Source organism: Ambystoma mexicanum, chromosome 2p (genome assembly GCF_040938575.1).
Source record: "Ambystoma mexicanum isolate Mex_15411 chromosome 2p, UKY_AmexF1_1, whole genome shotgun sequence".
Taxonomy (NCBI): domain Eukaryota; kingdom Metazoa; phylum Chordata; class Amphibia; order Caudata; family Ambystomatidae; genus Ambystoma; species Ambystoma mexicanum.
In genome coordinates, this window is record NC_090923.1 from 647,254,748 (window position 1) to 647,272,942 (window position 18,195).

At 49.5% G+C, this 18,195-nt stretch overlaps 1 protein-coding gene across 2 annotated transcripts in view; it reads right to left on the reverse strand.

The window, feature by feature from the left end:
* The window catches only part of USP4 (ubiquitin specific peptidase 4), a 2,223,295-nt gene that overhangs the window by 334,850 nt on the left and 1,870,250 nt on the right, over positions 1–18,195 (reverse strand). For both annotated transcript variants that reach the window (XM_069644193.1, XM_069644194.1), the window contains one exon: positions 6,777–6,892. In XM_069644193.1, coding sequence (XP_069500294.1) covers positions 6,777–6,892 — 116 coding nt within the window. The remainder of the gene's footprint in view (positions 1–6,776; positions 6,893–18,195) is intronic.

Consider the following 18,195-nt stretch of genomic DNA (forward strand, 5'->3'; position numbering starts at 1 on the left):
ATGGGCTCTCGGGCGGCCAGGCAGCCGTTGGTATGCCAACCGATGACAGTACATGATACAGCCGGAGAGCCATCTGGAAATGGAGGCCTTTGAGAGAGCCTTCCCCTGATTGACAGGTCCAAAGTTCACAAAAAGTTGTGACGTCTTCCGAAAACACTTTGTGCGGTCCACGTAAAACTTCAGCGCTCTAGCCACATCCAGCGAGTGCAAACTCCTTTCGGCCGGCGACGGGAAGAAAACAGGCAACACCAAGGGTTCGTTGAGGTGGAAGTCCGACGGCACCTTGGGCATGAAAGAGGGGTGCGTCCTGAGCACTACCCTCGTGTCGTGAAAAGTCAAGTACGGGGGCTTGCAGGAAAGGGCCTGTATCTCTCCCACTCTTCGTGCGGAGGTGATGGCCACAAGAAACGCTGTTTTCCACGACAAGAACTTCAACGGAGCCGAGTGCAGAGGCTCGAAAGGAGGTCCCATGAGCTTGGTCAGCACCACGTTGAGCTCCCACGCCGGGGCCGGAGCCTTCACCGGCGGGAACGATCTGAACAGTCCCTTCATGACTTCTTTCACCAGACGATGAGAACACAAAGACGTCCGTCCCGTGGTTCTGGTGTATCAGGAGATCGCAGCAAGATGAATCTTGATGGACGCGTGCGCCAGTCCAGCCTTGGCCAGCGTCAGAATGTACGGCAGTACCTGGGGAGCCGTAATCCGTAGAGGGTTAATCTTCTGTGCGTGGCACCAGACAGAGAACCTCTTCCATATGTGTCCATAGCATTTAAGAGTTGAGGACGCCCTGGCCTTTGCAAGAACCTCTCTGCAGTCGGCCGGTATGTCGTATCCTCCAAACTCTAACGCTGCAGGAGCCAGGCCTGCAAGTTCAGCGACTTCGGGTTGTGATGGAGGATGGTGCCTCCTTCCCTGGAGAGAAGATCCGCGTCCACTGGCAGCTTGATTGACGGGGACGCTGACAAGTCCAGAAGGTCCGGGAACCATATCTGCCTCGGCCACGCAGGTGCGACGAGGATCATTCTGCACCGTGACCTCTTGAGCTGGCTGATGAGCCGGATCAGTAATGGCAATGGAGGGAACGCGTATAGAAACAGGCCCTCCCAGGGGAACGAGAAAGCATCGCCCATGCTCCTCGGCTGGGGAAACCTGCTGGCGAACCGCCGGCACTTGGAGTTCGTCCCCGTCGCGAACAGATCGATCTGGGGTGTGCCCCACCGCCGGAAGAGGCGGTCCACTAGATCCTGTCGTAGTTCCCACTCGTGGCATGAGCGCAGCTCTCTGCTGAGCGAGTCGGCGATGGTGTTTTTTATCCCTGCCAGATGAAACGGCACCAGAAACATCCCTTGGGCGACGGCCCAATGCCACAGATCCTGCGCCTCCTTGGACAGGGCTGGGCATCTGGTACCGCCCTGCTTCCTGATGTAGAACATGGTGGTGGTGTTGTTGGTGAAGATCCTCATCACCTTGCCCTTGAGGGACGGAAGAAAGGACCTGAGGGCCCAAAACACTACACGGAGCTCCAGGACGTTGATATGGAGGGACTTCTCCGTCGGAAGCCAAAGGCCTCTCGCGTGCAGATTTTCGGTGTGCGCTCCCCACCCTTCCAGGGAGGCATCCGTGGTCACTGTCTCCTGGTGGCCGGGGGTCTGGAAGTCCATGCCCGCCGTCAGATGCGCGCGGGTGCCCCACCACCGGATCGCTCATCGGAAACTCTTGTCGAGTGTGACCCTCTCCTCGAAGCTGCCCGTCGTCTGGATCCAGCGCGCGTCCAGGAACTCCTGCAACGGGCGCATCCGGAGCCTGCACAGGCGGATGAGATAAATGCAAGAAGACATCATTCCTAGGAGGGACTTGATGGACCTTACCCTGGCCGCGTCCGCAACCAGCATCCGCTGCACCTTGCCCAAGATGGCCCTCGTCCTTTCCTCCGACGGAGAGGCCAGAAGAGACACTGTGTCGAGCTTTGCTCCCAGAAACAGTGCGTCTTGCGCGAGCACCAGGTGGGACTTGGCGTAGTTTATGGAGAATCCCAGGTCCGCGAGTAGTTGGACGGTCCTTGCCGTGTGCTCCACGGCGAGCTCCATCGTCTTTGCTCGGATGAGCCAGTCCTCCAGGTAGGGGTAGACGTGGATCTCCTCTCGGCGCCGCTGCGCCGCTACCGGTGCGAGGCACTTGGTGAACAGGGAAGGGCTTTGAACTGGTAGTGACGCCCTTAGACCACGAACCTGAGAAACTTTCGGTGTCCCTTTAGGATGGGAATATGGAAGTAAGCATCCTCCAAATCCAACGACGACAGGAAATCGCCCTCCTCCAGTTGACCCAGGACGTGTTGGAGGGTGACCATCCGGAACTTCTGTGCCTTGATGAATTTGTTCAGTCGTCGTAGGTCCAGGACGGGACACCATCCTCCCGTCTTCTTCTTCACAAGGAAGTATCTTGAGTAAACTCCGGAGCCCCGAAGCCTCTTTGGGACGAGCTCGATGGCGCCCTTCTTGAGCATCGCCTTTACCTCCAAGAGAAGTTGAGGGACGTGATGTTCTTTCCTGGCCACAGGGGGGACGCGCGGGCACCTCTTTAGAAAATCGAGCACGTGACCCTGAGCTAGGGCGTCCAGCACCCAACGGTCGGTGGAGATGGACTCCCACACGCTGACGAAGCTCGCCAGCCAGCCTCCCACCAGGGTGCTTCGGTGGGGGCCCGACCCCACGGCTGGTTCAATCCTGCTTCGACGAGGCTTTGCCGCCTTGTCCTCCTTGGTGACGACGGCGGGGTCCGCCTGACTTGCCTCGTCCCCTATAAGCTTCCTGTGACGACGAACGGGCCGCTTGACGGTAGGTGGAAAATCTGCCGCTGGAACCTTTGGAGGCACCCTGTTTGCTTCCGCCGCTCCGAAAGGGCGGCCACCGTTGCTGGAGAACCCCAAGAGCCCGGGCCGTCTCCGTGTCCGCCTTGATGGCTTGAAGGGAATCGTCCACTGTTTTACCAAACAGGTTGTTTCCGTCGAACGGCATGTCCAAGACTCTGGTCTGCACGTCCTGATGGAAGTCAGTAGCCTTGAGCCATCCACACCGCCTAAGGCACACGCCGTTGCCCAACTGGCGAAATCCAGTGTCAGCGATGTCCGTAGTAATCGTAATGGCGTGGTCCGACGCCACCTCTCCTTCCTGCAAGATTTCTAGGGCTTCCGCCCTCTTGTCTGGTAGAAAGACCAGCAGGGGGGCCAGTTTGTACCACAACTCCCTGTCGTAGCGGGCTACGATAGCCAAGGCGTTGCCCGCCTTAATCGTCGTCGCTGCCGACGAGATGACTCTGCATCCCATCGTGTCTAATTTCTTTCCCTCGCCGTCCGGTGGGGAGGGGTCGACGTAGAGGCCGCACCCCCCCGCTTTCTTCCTGGCCGCCGTGGAGACGACCGAGTCCGGGGTCGGCTGTGCCCAAAGGCACAAGAGGGTCGCGTCCGGGACCCAGTACTTCTTCTCGTACCGATCCCTTCTAGCCGGTGTCGTGGATGGGTTCTTGAGGAGGGCGAGGCCCTCATCCCAAATATCGTCTAGTAGAGGTACAGCGAGGACCGTCTTCCTCTTGGTCTCGCACCGTTGATAAAGGAAACCTTCCTTCTTCTTCTCTTCCGGGCAGAGCTGGAAAAGCTCGGATGCCCTGGCGATCATTGAGTGAAACGATCCAATCTCGTCGGGCGGGGAAGCCCGGGTGGGAGGTGACGACGGGAGATCCTCGTTGTAAACCTCGTTGTCAGTCCCCGTATCATCCCCACGTGTCGTGGACTGGGAGGAGGGCTGAACAGGGCGCAATGGCTGAAAAGGAGATGGAGGATGAATCCTTCTCTTAGGGGGAGGGCTCCCAGAAGGGCCTGGCTCCGGGTCCCCCGTCGGGAGCGGTTCCTCCGTTGGTGTCAACGGCAGTCTCGTCCTTATCTCTGAGCATAAGGACTGTATAGCCAACAAAATGGCCGCCGAGTTGTCTTGCGGCACTGGTTGAGGGGATTCCGACGGGCGGTCAGGAGCCCCGTTGGCACCCTCGACGTTCTTGTCTACTACGTCGGGGTCCCTCCCGACGGGCTGGTCTTCTTCCACGCCAACGCCGTGGCTTAAGACATTCGATCAGCTCCTACTCAGAGGTTGAGGCCGAATCCTCGATGACCTCCTCCCCCCCCTTTTTCTTCTCCATCGGAGGTTTCACGGGGGTCCTGTCGATGGCCATGAAAGAGGACTCCCTCCGCGGTGGCAGGGAGACTCTGGGCCCCGAGGTCTAGCCTCCACAGGCTGAGCCAGGGCCGCCGCGACTGTCTCGATAGAGGCCTTGGCCAGGTGGATTAAGGCTTTCACCACCTTAGGTGCGCTCACCGCCTTCTCCTTGGGGGGGAGGGTCACCGCCTCGCTCCCCCTCCGATGGGGACTTCGAGCTCGACCGGGGTCTCTCCAGGAGCTTCGCCGGGTGCTCGGCCTTCCTCTTACCCGAGCCAGAGCGTTGGCTCGTGGTTGATGGCGCCGGGGAGGATGCGCCCTGCCTGGCGCCCGTAGAGCCAGACCGTTCGGCGCTCCCGGTGCCAGCGGACTCGTGGTGCTTGGCCTTCTGTTGGACCCCCATCGCCGGGGTGCCCTCAAAGGTCTTAGAAGACCGCTCGGACTTCTTCCTCTCGCCTGACGGGCTCTTTCCTTCCAGCCAGTTGGCAAGACGTTGATGGCGGCCCTTCATGGTCCGTTCCGACATATTGCCGCAAAACGCACAGTCCTTCTCCGCGTGCGTCTTGTCCTCATGTAGGCAGTAAAGGCAAAGGGAGTGTTCGTCCTCCTTAAAGACATTCTGAAGCTGGCATCCAGGGTAGACCCTGAACAGCTTTCCGGGCGTCGAGCTTCCCTTCTCCTGGGCCATGTCCGAGATGGGCCTGAGAAAATTCTGGAGTCCTCCAAAAGCGTGGCTCGACGAAATCTTCACCCTTGAGGGGCGTAGACGAATCCGACACGGGTCCCCGTTGATCGGATGGAGAAACGGTGGAGCTTGAGGCTCTTTTGACTGAAAAAAGAGAATTTTTTCTGAGAAAAAACATGAAAAAAAGCACTAACGCTCGAGAGCAATAGCACGAGGATCCCAACACTTGAACGTGCGGTAAAAATCTGAAGATGGCTGCCAGAGGCGGGGCTTAGGTAGAGGGCAGTCATTGGCTGTGGTCAGTATGACATAGAGATCAGTGATTGGCTACTACTACGAAAGACAGATCAGAAACAAAACTGATACTGATTTTTTCTTTACCGAGGATTCCCAGCCTGACGACGGGGAATATTCATGAGCATGTGAATCCATGCCAGACCCCATGCTGGAGAAGGGTGGTTATTCCTACAACATTTTGACCTGGATTTTGATTTTGAACTTTGACTATGTTGGCACTGATGGAACATAAAATGTCTCGAAGTGTCGTATTTATGACACTTGGTAAGTCCTTTAAAGGGCTTTTACCTCCCTCTGTCTGTGCTATATTATTTTCTAGATCTGGAAGAGCCGTGGAACTCTGGCGAAGAGCGGCGGTAGGGAGCCTAGCCTGCCCCAATACATGCCGAGCCAAAGCAGCACATACGCTGTACTAGTAGGGCGGGGGGCAAGAGAGTAATCTGGGAGTTGGGTGCATGCGAGGGCAGACTGGGATCGAGCCAGTGGGATTTCTCTTAAAGGAAGAGTGCGGCACTGGAGGAGAGGATATGTATAGTGCCAGTGGGATTTGTGTATGGCAAGGGGGGCTGGAGCAGAGAACAAGGGGATGGTGGTGCTTAGTGAGGGGAAAGCGCTGGCATTTCTGGGATGGCACATCGAAAGAGGGCCAGGGAAAAGAGGATGTGGTGCTGGGGGGGCAGGGCATTATTTCTGAAATGAGGGGAAGGGTGGAGGGCATGGGAGACTGCAATGGGAATGAGCACTGTAGGGACAAGGCAGTCACTTGACTTTCCTTTAAAGTTGCTTCTATCCTGCTGCACCAGATAGTGCTGCACGCCCGTATCAGCCAATGAAGTGGCTAAGGTGGGACAGGAAGTAAGGCTGTCCAGGCACCACGCTCCTGGATGTGCTAGTAGCACACCAGGAGCATGATTTAAAAAAAATCATTTAACAACTATTTTTTGGGTTGCAGGTGGGGCTCATGTTTGGCCCCTGCGTTGAACAGGCATTGAGCCAAGAGGAGGGTCAGGCCAGAGCCCAAGTGTTGGCCTAGGCCGGCCCAAGCCCGGTCGGTCTCACTCAGCTCTATTGCTTTCCTTTGTAAACATTAACAATTTAAATAAAATGATTACAAACAAAAAAAAAACAAAGGCTTATGAAGGCCTGTTCGAAATTAAAACCTGTAGTTCCACAAAAAGCATTCAATCTGGTTCAGTGTGGAATTAGACTGAAGGATATAGATGCAGTGGGTGCGTAAGCGAGGTGGAGACTGCACTCAGGCACAGACATCTGTCTACAGACTCACACTGATTGTTAAAAGCTGTGACGCACAATGTTAGAGACCAAATATTGTGAAGCAACCAAATGCGAAAGCAACATGATCCAGAATTAGAGGCTGAATCAAACCGAGAAGTCAGACTAAGGGGGCTGAAAGACCAACTATCTAAGGACACCACAAACGTGCAATACTTTGACCCATCCAAAATCTTGATAATAGATGTGATGATTGCATGACCTGCCTGCACATGTGGTTACTTGATGTTTATGCCTTTAAAATATAAGAATATACATTATCTTTTTTAAATAAACACATCGGAAAGACCTACCAGGGATCATGCTCCCCAAGTGTCTCCATTGTGGTAAAAAGCTCTATACAATCTTCTAGAGCCACAATTGACTGCTTTTTCTGTGATTTCCCCATGCTTTCATGCTTCTCAGATGCCTGCAAAAAGAGAAAAAAATAAAATGAATACAAAGAGGAATACATTGATAGGTTATTTATTGAGTTACTAAACATTTGACCTGGATTATTCAGTGACAAAAAATGTAATTCAGTGTCCTAAAGGTCAACATTTAATTACCGAAACTATGAAGTCCATGAAAAATGTTCCGTGCTGTCACCTCCCAATCAACCAAATACATACTTAGGGGCAGAAAAATACAAAAAGATTCTATTACCTATAGTCTTAAACTCCTAAAGGTAGATTAAGAATCAATTATTCAGGAATTTGTGGAGGCAAACAACATGCTAAGTAATCATCAGTCCGGTTTTATATCTAATATAGTATAGTGGACCGTGTTTGCCTGGTGCTGCTGATGCTATTCGATCTCTCAGCAGCTTTTGATGTTGATCACAATCTTCTTGTGAACAGACTCAAGGACATTGCTGGCTGCTTAGAGAAAGCGGCCCAGTTGATTAAATCTTTCCTGGGCCCAAGATCTTCCAGAGTGGCTGTAGACTGGTGCACAAGCCTACACATTACCACCTCCTGTGGGGTACCCAAAGGCTTGTGTTTGTCACCTACCTTATTCTACATGTACATCAGTCATTTTCTCGACTTCCTTGACAGTCTGGGGGCTCAATAGACCCACTATGCTGATGACGTACCGATTCTCTTCGAGCTACTGGGTAATCACAGCCAAGACACCGAAGTCATAAACAGAAAGTTCACTGCTATTCATTCATGGATGACCCTCATCGAGGAGAAAACATTTAGTCTTGCACTTGGTTAAAAAAACTTGACCCTCTTTACACCCACCTCAAGATCATGGGTTGCATGATCAGGTTACAGGTTAAGAATTTAGTAATCTATCTGGATGTGGAAATTTCCATGAAAGCTCAGGATTCTCACCTTTGCTCCTCTTGTCACCATGTAACCAAACTACTATATCAAATAAGACCTTATTTGTCCATTTGAAAACGACTAGACTATTGTAACAGCCTCTTGATCGGGACAACCCGAGCTAAACTACACTCCCCCAAGATTGCCCAACATGGAGATGTTGGGGCAGTTCAGGGCCTAGCTAAACATGATCATGTTACACCTACAAGACAGGACCTTCACTGGCTGCAAGGTAAGCACAGGATGACTCTTAAGGTGCTCACACTGACGTACAAAGGTCAGTCGGCCACTGCCCGCCCTACTTAATGAGCTGCTTAACAGCAGCCCACTCCAGATCCCTTTACCCCGAGAGACTCCCGCAAACTGCTTCAATCGCGTTTAAGTTGGTCAGATTTGGTGGGGCAAGCTTTGATGTGCAAGCCCTGAGGGAATGAAATGCCCTCGCCCTGCCAATGCGAATCCCTCTACTTTCTGCTGACTTTCAAGAAAGCAATCAAGACTCATCTTTTTACCCTTAATCCTGGTTAAGTAATAGTGTAGCCGACACCCCCCGTTCTCCTTTGACTGCCTGTGCGTCTGTTTGTGCTGTTTTACATGTGCACTGAGGCCCACGCGCATGTGGCATGGTACAAGTAATTAGATAAATTAAGGCAGGTCATCAATTGCAGGGAGAGTGACACATTATGATTTAAGGGGCAGCACCCCGCCTGGGTAATAGCTAGTCTAGAATGTCCAGGCTGCACCCCTCCTTGGCTGTAGGCTTCGCTAGCATCTTATACTGTATTTCGAGGTTTAATGGGATAGCTCTGCATTCTTGTTTACTTACTGGGAAGCTTATGTTTAGGAGGCGCTTCATTTAGGGAATTTGCATGCGCAGGGGCAAAATTCAACAGGTTAAATACTAGAAATGGAAAGACCTTTAACCCCACATGAGGAGGGTGGGTAATGCATGTGTGCCCATTCTCTGACTAGAACAGTCAACATTGCCTGTTTAGGGTAAATCCTGTAAAGTTTATCAAAATGTTTAGGAAAAGGTTCCTCACAGTGGTGTTTACAATAGTCTTAATCCAAAGTCCCCTTTCCTCCGTATTTATTGGATGTTTATAACAGGGGCGGAACTGGAGCCTATAGCCAAGTAGCAGAGAGCTTTTCTTCTAGACGAACAAGTTACTTACCCCTGGTAACATTGTTTCGATAGGATGATCCTCAAAGAAAGCGTAAAGTGAAAGAACATATAAATTGTACTGTAGGGTAGGCTGGGAGGGGCGATGAGGAATATGTGGGAGGAACATCCAATCGAAAGAACATTACTAGGGTTAAGTAACTTGTTCTTCGAATGGATTGTGTCCTCCCACGTATGCTTCATCTACTCCCAAAGCAGTAATAATTTGGTGGTGAAAGAACAAATGGCATTTTCTTCTAATCAGTTACTGAATGAAGGACCGCCTTTGCAAATTGTCCTCCCTGACTGGAAGATGAATCCAGACAATGCCTCACAAAAGCGGGGATAGACGATCAAGTGGCCACTGAACAAATTTCTGTTTGGGACACCTCTTTGAAGAGCAGTAGTGTGGCTATGCCCCTTGTAGAATGTGTTCTGAGACCTTCCGGTGGGTCCTTGGCTGTCCAGTCATTTGGTCGAATACAAACTGGTCGACTGGAATTTGGTCGAAAACCAAATGGTCGAATTTTTTTTTTTATTTATATATGTGTTTTGTGGGTTTTCGTGTAGAAAAAAAAAAAAAAAAAGAATTCGACCATTTGGTTTTCGACCAAATTGATTCGACCAGTTGTCCAGTCGACCAATTATTTTCGACCAAATGACTGGCAACCGGGTCCTTGAACGCTAATCTGTAGCATTTAAAAAAATAGCTCGGAAGATTCATCTGGATTTGGTTTGTTTAGTAACCGTTAGACCCAATTTGGGGCCAGTATAACCAATGAATAATTGGACATTTTGGCGAAAGTTTGCCATTCTGTATATTTAAAAACAAAAAACAGAGCCTTGTTTTTAGTCCACTCAATGTAATCTTTCTTCCTTTCCTGGCTGGGGGGGTGGATAGAAAGTTGGTAAAGTCGTTTTTTGCGACAAGTGGAAGTCAGAGACTACCTTAGGTAAGAAAGGGTTCACCTTGAGAAGAACTCTCTTTATGGAAAACTGTATGAGGTGGTTTACAGGAAAGGGCCTGCAACTCGCTTACCCTGCGGGCTGAAGTTAAGCTAAACAGTTTTTAATGTCAAAAGTGTTAATGGGCATGAGTGTAAAGGCTCACAAGGAATGCATGTTAAAAATCTTAACACCAGATTGAGATCCCATACAGGAACATTGAATGGAACTGGTGGAAATACATTAGTGCGACCTTTTAGGAATTGAATAATCAGAGGGATCTTAAAATATGAATCCTCCTCTGAAGAGAGCTTGAAAATAGATAGCGCCGCTAGGTAACCTTTAATTGTTTCATCTGGCTAATCTGGGGTTCCAGACTGGAACATAAAAGAAAGCACCATAGGTGTGTCACATAGAAAGGGATCGAAATTTGTATCCCTTCACCAGCTGCTGAACTTGAACAATGGCAGCGGTACAGAGAATTTGTTGCTGGCCTTCTGGCTGAAAGCTAAATTTCCATTACGTCATCCGGGAGGTCCCAATCCTTGTATCACAGCCTTTCAGAAACCATGCGTGAAGGCTCAGAGTCTTGACCTCTGGATGGAGAACCTGATCTTCCCCTTTCGAGAGAAGATCCTCTCGATGTGGAAGACACATTGGAGGACAGGCAGACATGTCCAGAAAGTCTTGGTACCACGTCTCCCTGGCCCAATCCAGAACAATTAGGATCATGGATTGCCCAAACTTTCTCAGACTCCTGACCATGTGAGGAATGACGGGGACTGGAGGAAACGCGCACTGGAGTGGAAATTCCCAGTCCACCACAAACGCGTCTCCTAGAGCTCCTCTTGGGGTAAATTCCCTGAAGCAAAACCGTTTGCGTTTCTGTTTGACACTGGTCGCGAACAGATCAACTTCAGGGGTTCCCCAAAAGGGTGAAGATCTCTTGAAGGACTTGCAAGCTAGTTCTCACTCGTGGGAGACTCTGCTCTGCCTGCTCAGAGCATCCGCCACTGCGTTCTCCTCTCCGGCTAAGTGAATTGCAGATAGGGAGATGCCTTCTTGAACTGCCCAGAACCAAAGCTGCATTGCCTCTCTGCACAGTAGTAGTGACCCTACACCACCTCTCTTGTTTAGGTAGTACATGGCCACCGTGTTATCCGTCATTATCTGGACATTCTTTCCCCGTACAGAGGGCAGAAAGGCCTTCAGCGCTAGTCTGATTGCCCTCAGCTCCAACAGGTTTATGTATAGTTTGGACTCCGATTGAGACCAACAATCACCGATTGTCATATCGTTGGTGTGGGCTCCTCACCCCGTGAGTGAGGCGTCTGTCACTACCGTTATCTCCGGCCATGGCTGCCAAAAGGATTCTCCTTTGAGAATGTTGTCCTTGTAAGCCCACCACAGAAGGTCCTGAGAAACTCTGCTCGGAACTCAGGAGGTCTGACATTTTGCCTGAAAACTGGGACCATTGAGTCCTGAGAGCCCACTGGAGGGATCTCATTCTCAGGTGAGCCTCCGGCACCAGGAAAATGCAGGATGCCATGAGACCGAGCTGGGCACTCAGGAATTTGGAAACCATCCGCAGAATGTGTTGAGCTATCACCTCGGGTGGCAAGGCTTTCCGCGAGGAAGCATCCAGGACTGCTCCAATAAATTGTACTGTTTGAGCTGAATCATGTGGGACTTCTTGTAATTGAGGGAGAAAACCAGTCTGTGGAGTGAGTGGCAGGTTACGCTGAGGATTCCAGGCTTTGTTCAGGAAAAGGAGTCCTGATCATCCAATAGTCTAGGTAGGGGTAGACGTGAATCCCCCCTCTACTGAGACTCGCTGCCACCATTGCCATCAACTTGGTGAAAACCCTCAGGCGGAGGTCAGCCGAAATGGCAGAACCCGAAACTGATGATGAGAACCGCCAACAGCGAACCTCAGGTACTTTCTGTGCTTGGGATGGATAGGCACATGAAAGGTAAGCATCCTGAAGGTCCAACAAAACCATCCAGTCTTGGAGTTGGAGAGCCTGACGGATTTGGGAAAGTGCTACTATCTTGAACTTGTCCCTCCTGAGGAACTTGTTCAACTTTCTTAAGTCCAAGATGGGTCTCAATCCTTCATTTACTTGGAAATCAGAAAGTATAGGGAATACCAACCGTTGTTCCTTTCTGCTACAGGTACATGTTCTATTGCACCTTTCTCTAGCAGGGTCAAAATGTCCTGCACAAGGAGCGGATCTGGAATTTTGAAAGTTGTTCCTCAGTGGATGACCCCGAGGCCTCTTTTGGAAAGGAATGCAGTAACCTTGGGCTACAGTTGCCAATGCCCAAGCATCTGAAGTAATGCCTCGCCATTTGTTCAGATGCTGAGTAACTCTGCCTCCAGGCGGGGTCGTGAGAGTCAAGGCCTCAGAGTGTTTTGAGGTGGCTCTGTAGCGGCAGCAGATGGCAAAACTGCAGTTGCTTGGGTTGGCTTAGCACCTCTCCCTCGTCCATCACAAGGAATCTTCTCTGATCTCTTTGACCTCTTCCTCCTCTAATTGAGTAGAACCGAAAGGACTTACTCCCCTGGAAGATGAGTCAGAGTAGGGTTATTGAGGCTGTCTAATGGTGGCGCTAAGGGATAAAGCTGCCGCCTTTGAGGTCTGCAGCTTATCCAAATTTCCACCCGCCTTGCTGCCAAACAACCTTGAGCCGTCAAAAGGCATGTTGAGTAGTCTAGCTTGCACATCTGGTGCCACCCCGGACTTCCTCAAACAAGCAAATCTGCGTAACAGTGTGCTAGCTACCACGGATCTGCTGATGCTGTCTGCAGTATCCAGACCCGATTGGTGACATTCACCCATTGCCTCTTTACCATCCTTGATTGTCAGGAAGCCGTCTCTTTCCTCTCCTTCTGGGGTTTGGCCAGCCGCCATAGCTATGCAGTCGAGTCTAGCTAAACGTAAACCTTGAAAAGGTACAAGTCACATTATGCCATACTGCCAGCAGTAAAAACCTTTCTCGCCTAGGAATCCACTCTCTTATCCCTATAAGGAGGGATGGATTGGTATGCCAACTGCTTGGTGTATGTAGCAGCCTGAACCACCAAACGTTCTGGTGTCGGATGTTTAGTGAAATACTCTGGGTCGCTGCTGGATGGTCAATTTCTTTTGCAAAATTTGTATTCACTGCAGCCGCTGTTTCTGCAGTCTCCCAGTTTGCGGAGACCCTTTTTTGTAATACTGTCCGTCATGTCATCTTGTTCAAAAGTAGGAGTAGGCCAGCTCCAGCCTAAAAATTCTATAACCTTACTCAGTTTTCTATATAAGGAGTCAGCATGTTCAGTTGGGTCTGGTCTGTCAAACTAACTCGGGAGAGGTATCTAACCCACCGGCTGACTGAAGGCTGTCATGCAAGTCCTTTAATCTGGACTCATCAGAGATTAGTTCTTCTGGCACTTTAGAGGTGCCGAATTTTAACCCAAATTGTCTAGTGCTAGCATCAGAAGGTTGTTCTGCATAGATGTTTGATAAAAACTTTAAAAAGTATTTTTTAGGCAAAGGTTTAAAAACATTTTCCTGAACTATCACTGGCTTTGACAATTTCGAGGTAATTGTCGATAATGGCTTCGAAGTCAGGATCGCCTTAGTCAGCGTCAACTTCGATACTTGTGCATTGTCAATGCAGGCATTGACGACAACAACCTCTCATGTTTCTTCGACAGAACCCTCGATGGGCTGGGTTCCTGACTTGTCAAAGCCCTCAACCATTTCTCGCCAGCTTGAGATCTTTCTCGGTGTAGAACCGGCTTAAGGCTCAGTTTTGAAGATTTTGTCTTCAACTTTCCTTTGCGATCTTTTTGCACATCGACAGGGGCGTGGGCTTTCTGCTTGTCCTTCGAGGGGGTCGAGGCTGCGTTCTCGAAGATCTTAAGCATCTCATTATGAAATACATCCCACTTTGCTGGCGAGTCCGATCTAGATGGACACTTGATTACCTCAGCCGTGGAATCACTGGTGGTCGAAGGTGATCTATGACGGCGCTTCTTGGCCTTCTTCGATGAAGACGACTAAGAATGGCGTGATCGAGACCGTTTCGATTTTTTACGTTGAGAAGAATCCCTCGACTGATCAGTCTTTCTCTTTGAACTCTTCGAAAGAGATTCCAAGCCAACCTCCCCACTGCCAATTTACCTTTACGCTCCGAGAGACTTTTCAATCATCGCCTGACAGGAGTCACAGTCGGAGGTACGGTGACTGGTACCAAGACACCACAGACATATGCAGTGTGGGTCGGTGATCAACATCTTCGGACCACAGTCTTGGCACTTCTTGAAGCCTGTCTTAGGCATCGATGGAGCCGACGAAGACATTTTCAGATGAAAATACTATCGAATTCCTGGGAGAACCAAAGCGCGCCGCAATTCTCTCGAATCGTTAGGTCGGAAAACCAGAACTGAAGCCAACGGGCGCTGCGTAAACTACTTATACTGAGGATGATGTCGACAGTCAAATGGAGGCCCTCGAGGGACATTGACTTGATGAGACGGCACACAGCGCCCCCTGTCAAAAAAGTTTCCAAAGCAGCTGAAGCTGATATATTATCAATAGTTGGGGAGTACGTGGGAGGACACAATCCATTCGAAGTTCCTTTTTACGGTTGGGAGCACTGCAACACTGGGTAAGTCCCTACATCTAGTAAGACATAGCAACTTTTGGGGATGGTAGAGGGAATCTACAGGAAAAGGGAATATGGACTAAGTACAGTTGTTACTATGGTTAAGTCCATTTATGTTATGTTAATGTTAACGATTATTTAAACCGTGCACTATCACCACCAGAGTGGTGCTCTGGCGGATCTGAAAAGGATGGAGTGTGGGGTGGGTTAGTGGGGCATAGAGGTAAGAGGTAGAGAGATTTGTGATGTCCTGTTGACAGCTTCAGTTCGGTTTGCACCGTTAGATGGCCTTGGGTTGGGATTTACAGCTAGGTAGATTTCCATGTGCTGTTATCCAGGGCTATGTGTGGTTTGTTGTGTTGTTGCAGTGTAGTGAAGTGCATGTGGATTGCTGTGCAGAGAAGGGGTTGTTTATTTAGTGTTTAAGAGATGTATGTGGAATTTTAGGTTTTAGGGTTCGGTTAGTGGGGCTTTTCTTACCTTCCTGGTTCAGACTTCTTTGCTCAGGGACTTTGCCTGTGCTGTGCATTTGTAGCAGTTCATTAGCTGTGTTCTGCGCATGGTGGTGGCTGTCCTCTCTGTCAAGCAGTCTATGGTCATGAGGTGGTGAAGGCCTCCTCCCAACCCTGGGTGGAGATGGGTATGGTTGAAGTGTTTGTCAAGGGTGTGCCTACCCTTGCCTCACCCAGCACTTGGTGCAGGGTCCACACCGCAGAAGAAGGTGCTTTAGGGCCTCCAGGTGTGCCCGTTACTTGGGTCATGCTCCTCCATCTGAAGCTATGGTACGCGTCCCTGAGGTGATGTCTAGAGTAGGGTTGTTTGGTGGTAGTCTTTTTTAGTGTCCCTCCCTGGCTTCTTCCATGTGTGCTTGTTCCAGGGTGTTCTGTTTCCAATGGTGTCTTTGTCAATCCTAGTAATTTCCGTATGATTCTGTGGTGAAAAGCCAGGTTTTAAGTTGTCTTGATGGTTGGTAGATCGTAATTCTTTTTGTAGGAATTCTGCTCCTTGGCCACGGATTGGCCTGTGCATTATGCACATTGTTTTGAACGTGCTTTGTTGTTTGATCGGCAGCCAATGTAGCATTTTTAGCGTTGGGGTTGTGTGTTGCCTTTGTGGTAGTCTGAGGAGAGGTCTGGCCACTGCATTTTGGATATGTTGCAGTTTCTTTAGCAGGAATTCCAAGGTATAGTCTATTCTGGAGAGGAGGGAGAAGGGGAGTGTTTTCTGGATGAAGACGAGGAATGGTAGGATCCTTTTTACTGTGTGCAGGATGAAGTAGTATTTCTTAATTATTGCGTTTACTTGTGGTTCTATTGTTAGTTTGTTATCCATTAGGACTCCAAGGTTTATAACGGTTTCCGATGGCGCCTGTGCTGTTCCTAGTTCTATGGCCATGGGATGGAGTGGTTGTTTTTCCTGGTTTTTGGGTGGAACCATTATTTCTGTTTTGCCGGGGTTGAGTTTGAGGCTGTGTTCATATCCATTCATAGATTTCTTTTAGACAGTGTTCTAGCATTGAGTTGAAAAGCATTGGGGATAGGAACAATCTCTTTGGTTCCACAGTTGGTTTTCATTGGACTCGATTTAAAAGGTTTAATCCAGACTGTGTGTTTCATAGGTTAGGAATGATTTAAACTGGAGTAGGGGGTAAATCACTGATTCCCATTTCTTGTAGTCTTTTGATGAGGATGCTGTGGCCGACTGTCGAACGTTGCAGAGAGGTCCAGCAGTATCAGAGAAGAGTTTCTGTTAGGAAAGATTATCTTTTAGCAACTTCCCTCCATAGTTTCTATGGACCCCCAATCTTTCTTTCTGCTGTGTTTTTTAACTGGTTAAGACATTTTTGCCAATTTGTTATATGGAAATTGATCAGTCCGTCAGACTATCAGTACTGAGAAACCATTTCCCTTTTTATCTTTTTAATATTTTACAATGCAGTAAAATGGGGATACTTTTGTATCACCTGTGGCGAATCTGAGGATGTCGTCCCTTCTCGCCTATGGGGATACCTTTCCCATGGGGCCGGGGCACTGCGTCCACAGTACAATATGAGAAACTGAGAATAAGAGTCTGGCACCCCAATTTTAAAAGAAGCAAACAAGGAAGAGTTGTATGTTGGCAGGGGAGTAAACCAAGCAGGGGAGTATGGGACCCGCATGTGAGTTTGGGACCAAGTGGGTCAAGAACCCTGGAACTTAAAAGAACTAATTCCAAGGCTATAGTCCTAGGCTTGGAGGGAAATGTGCCAAGTTGGTGGGATAAAGCACTGTGAATCTGAGAAATCTATCATTGTGAATTGCCAAATGACATTTACCTAAAAAGGATACTGGGCTCAGATCCCAAAAGGAAGGAAAGTAGAATAAGAAGTTGTCTAGGGGAAAGGAGCACAACCCTAGCCTTGGAATCCTAGATTTGTGAACATTGTTTATTTCCCCAGTTTTGATTACCAGAGAGAATGGGAACTTTTCTTTTGTTTGGAACCACTATGAACACTTTACGTTGGAAAGAATTCATCCTTGCACAGTTGGTTTTAAGTTAGTAGTGTTGGGGAAAGAGGTACGCTTTCGAGATACAACAGTAACAGATTTTTTGCTGTTAGACATCCTAGCAATTTTACCAGTTTCTTTTCAGGCAGGGAAAGCCCGCTTAGCTTTAGGGACAGAGGCATGTTTTCAACCCTTTCTTGATTTCTGTACCCAAATAAATGCCATCACTGTGACTGAGCCCCTCTTCTGCACCCTTACACACACTAGCCTTTTACACTGGAGATTTTTGGTAACTGTTATATGTGCCTAAAGACAAGCTGGTGGCAGCAATAAGATGTTTACACTGTCATTTCTAGTGTGCACATTCGTGTTTACTGTGTACAGCTACTAAATTTGGCTAGTGCCCTAAAATGGCCAAGCCACAAGATTTTCACTTGTTCTCTGACCATAATGTTGTTTGGCCTTCTTCCTGCTTGCCAGGTCTGTAAATATCATATAAAGTCATGCACTTGCCTGGGAAAGCTGCAGCTTTCGCAGGCTAGTGATGCCTGTGTGTGGCCCAGGAAGTGGGTGGGGCTATCTGGTCAAACGCCACATGTCAGTCTGAGTGTTCTTGGACTTGCTTCCAGGCTGGATTTTGCATAGGAATGTGACTCATGCAGCCATTTCTTCAGATCAGAGCTGGAGCCAAGAATTCCCTGTAGAAGAACAGCCGACTGAAGATACGAAGACTACTCCTGGAGCGGCCCGGCATTCCTTCCTGCGTCTGGCCCAGTGAAGCTCTGTTGGACTTCCTGATCTGCGAAGGCCCTGTGTGGTGTTTCACCCCCTGGACTGGTGGGACCAAGCAGTCTCTACGTCTTCTAAGATACAGCCATCCTGAGCCTTCGAAAGTGTCCCTGGACCACCCGGTGGACTGCCCAGCTCTCCAGTGGGCTTGCGTGTTCACCAAATTGTGGTATAAGTGGTCTTCCAGCTGAGGACCAGCCGCACGAGCCTCAAAGGATCCTGTTCTGGAAGCACTTCTACAACCATGTCTGGAAGGACACCTGACCTCATCGGTGTGCGGTAGCCATTGCTGGAACTCGCCTTTCCCAGTCTTGTGAAGTGTCCTGAAGTGGACTCCATCAGTGAATTCTACATTGACAAGAGT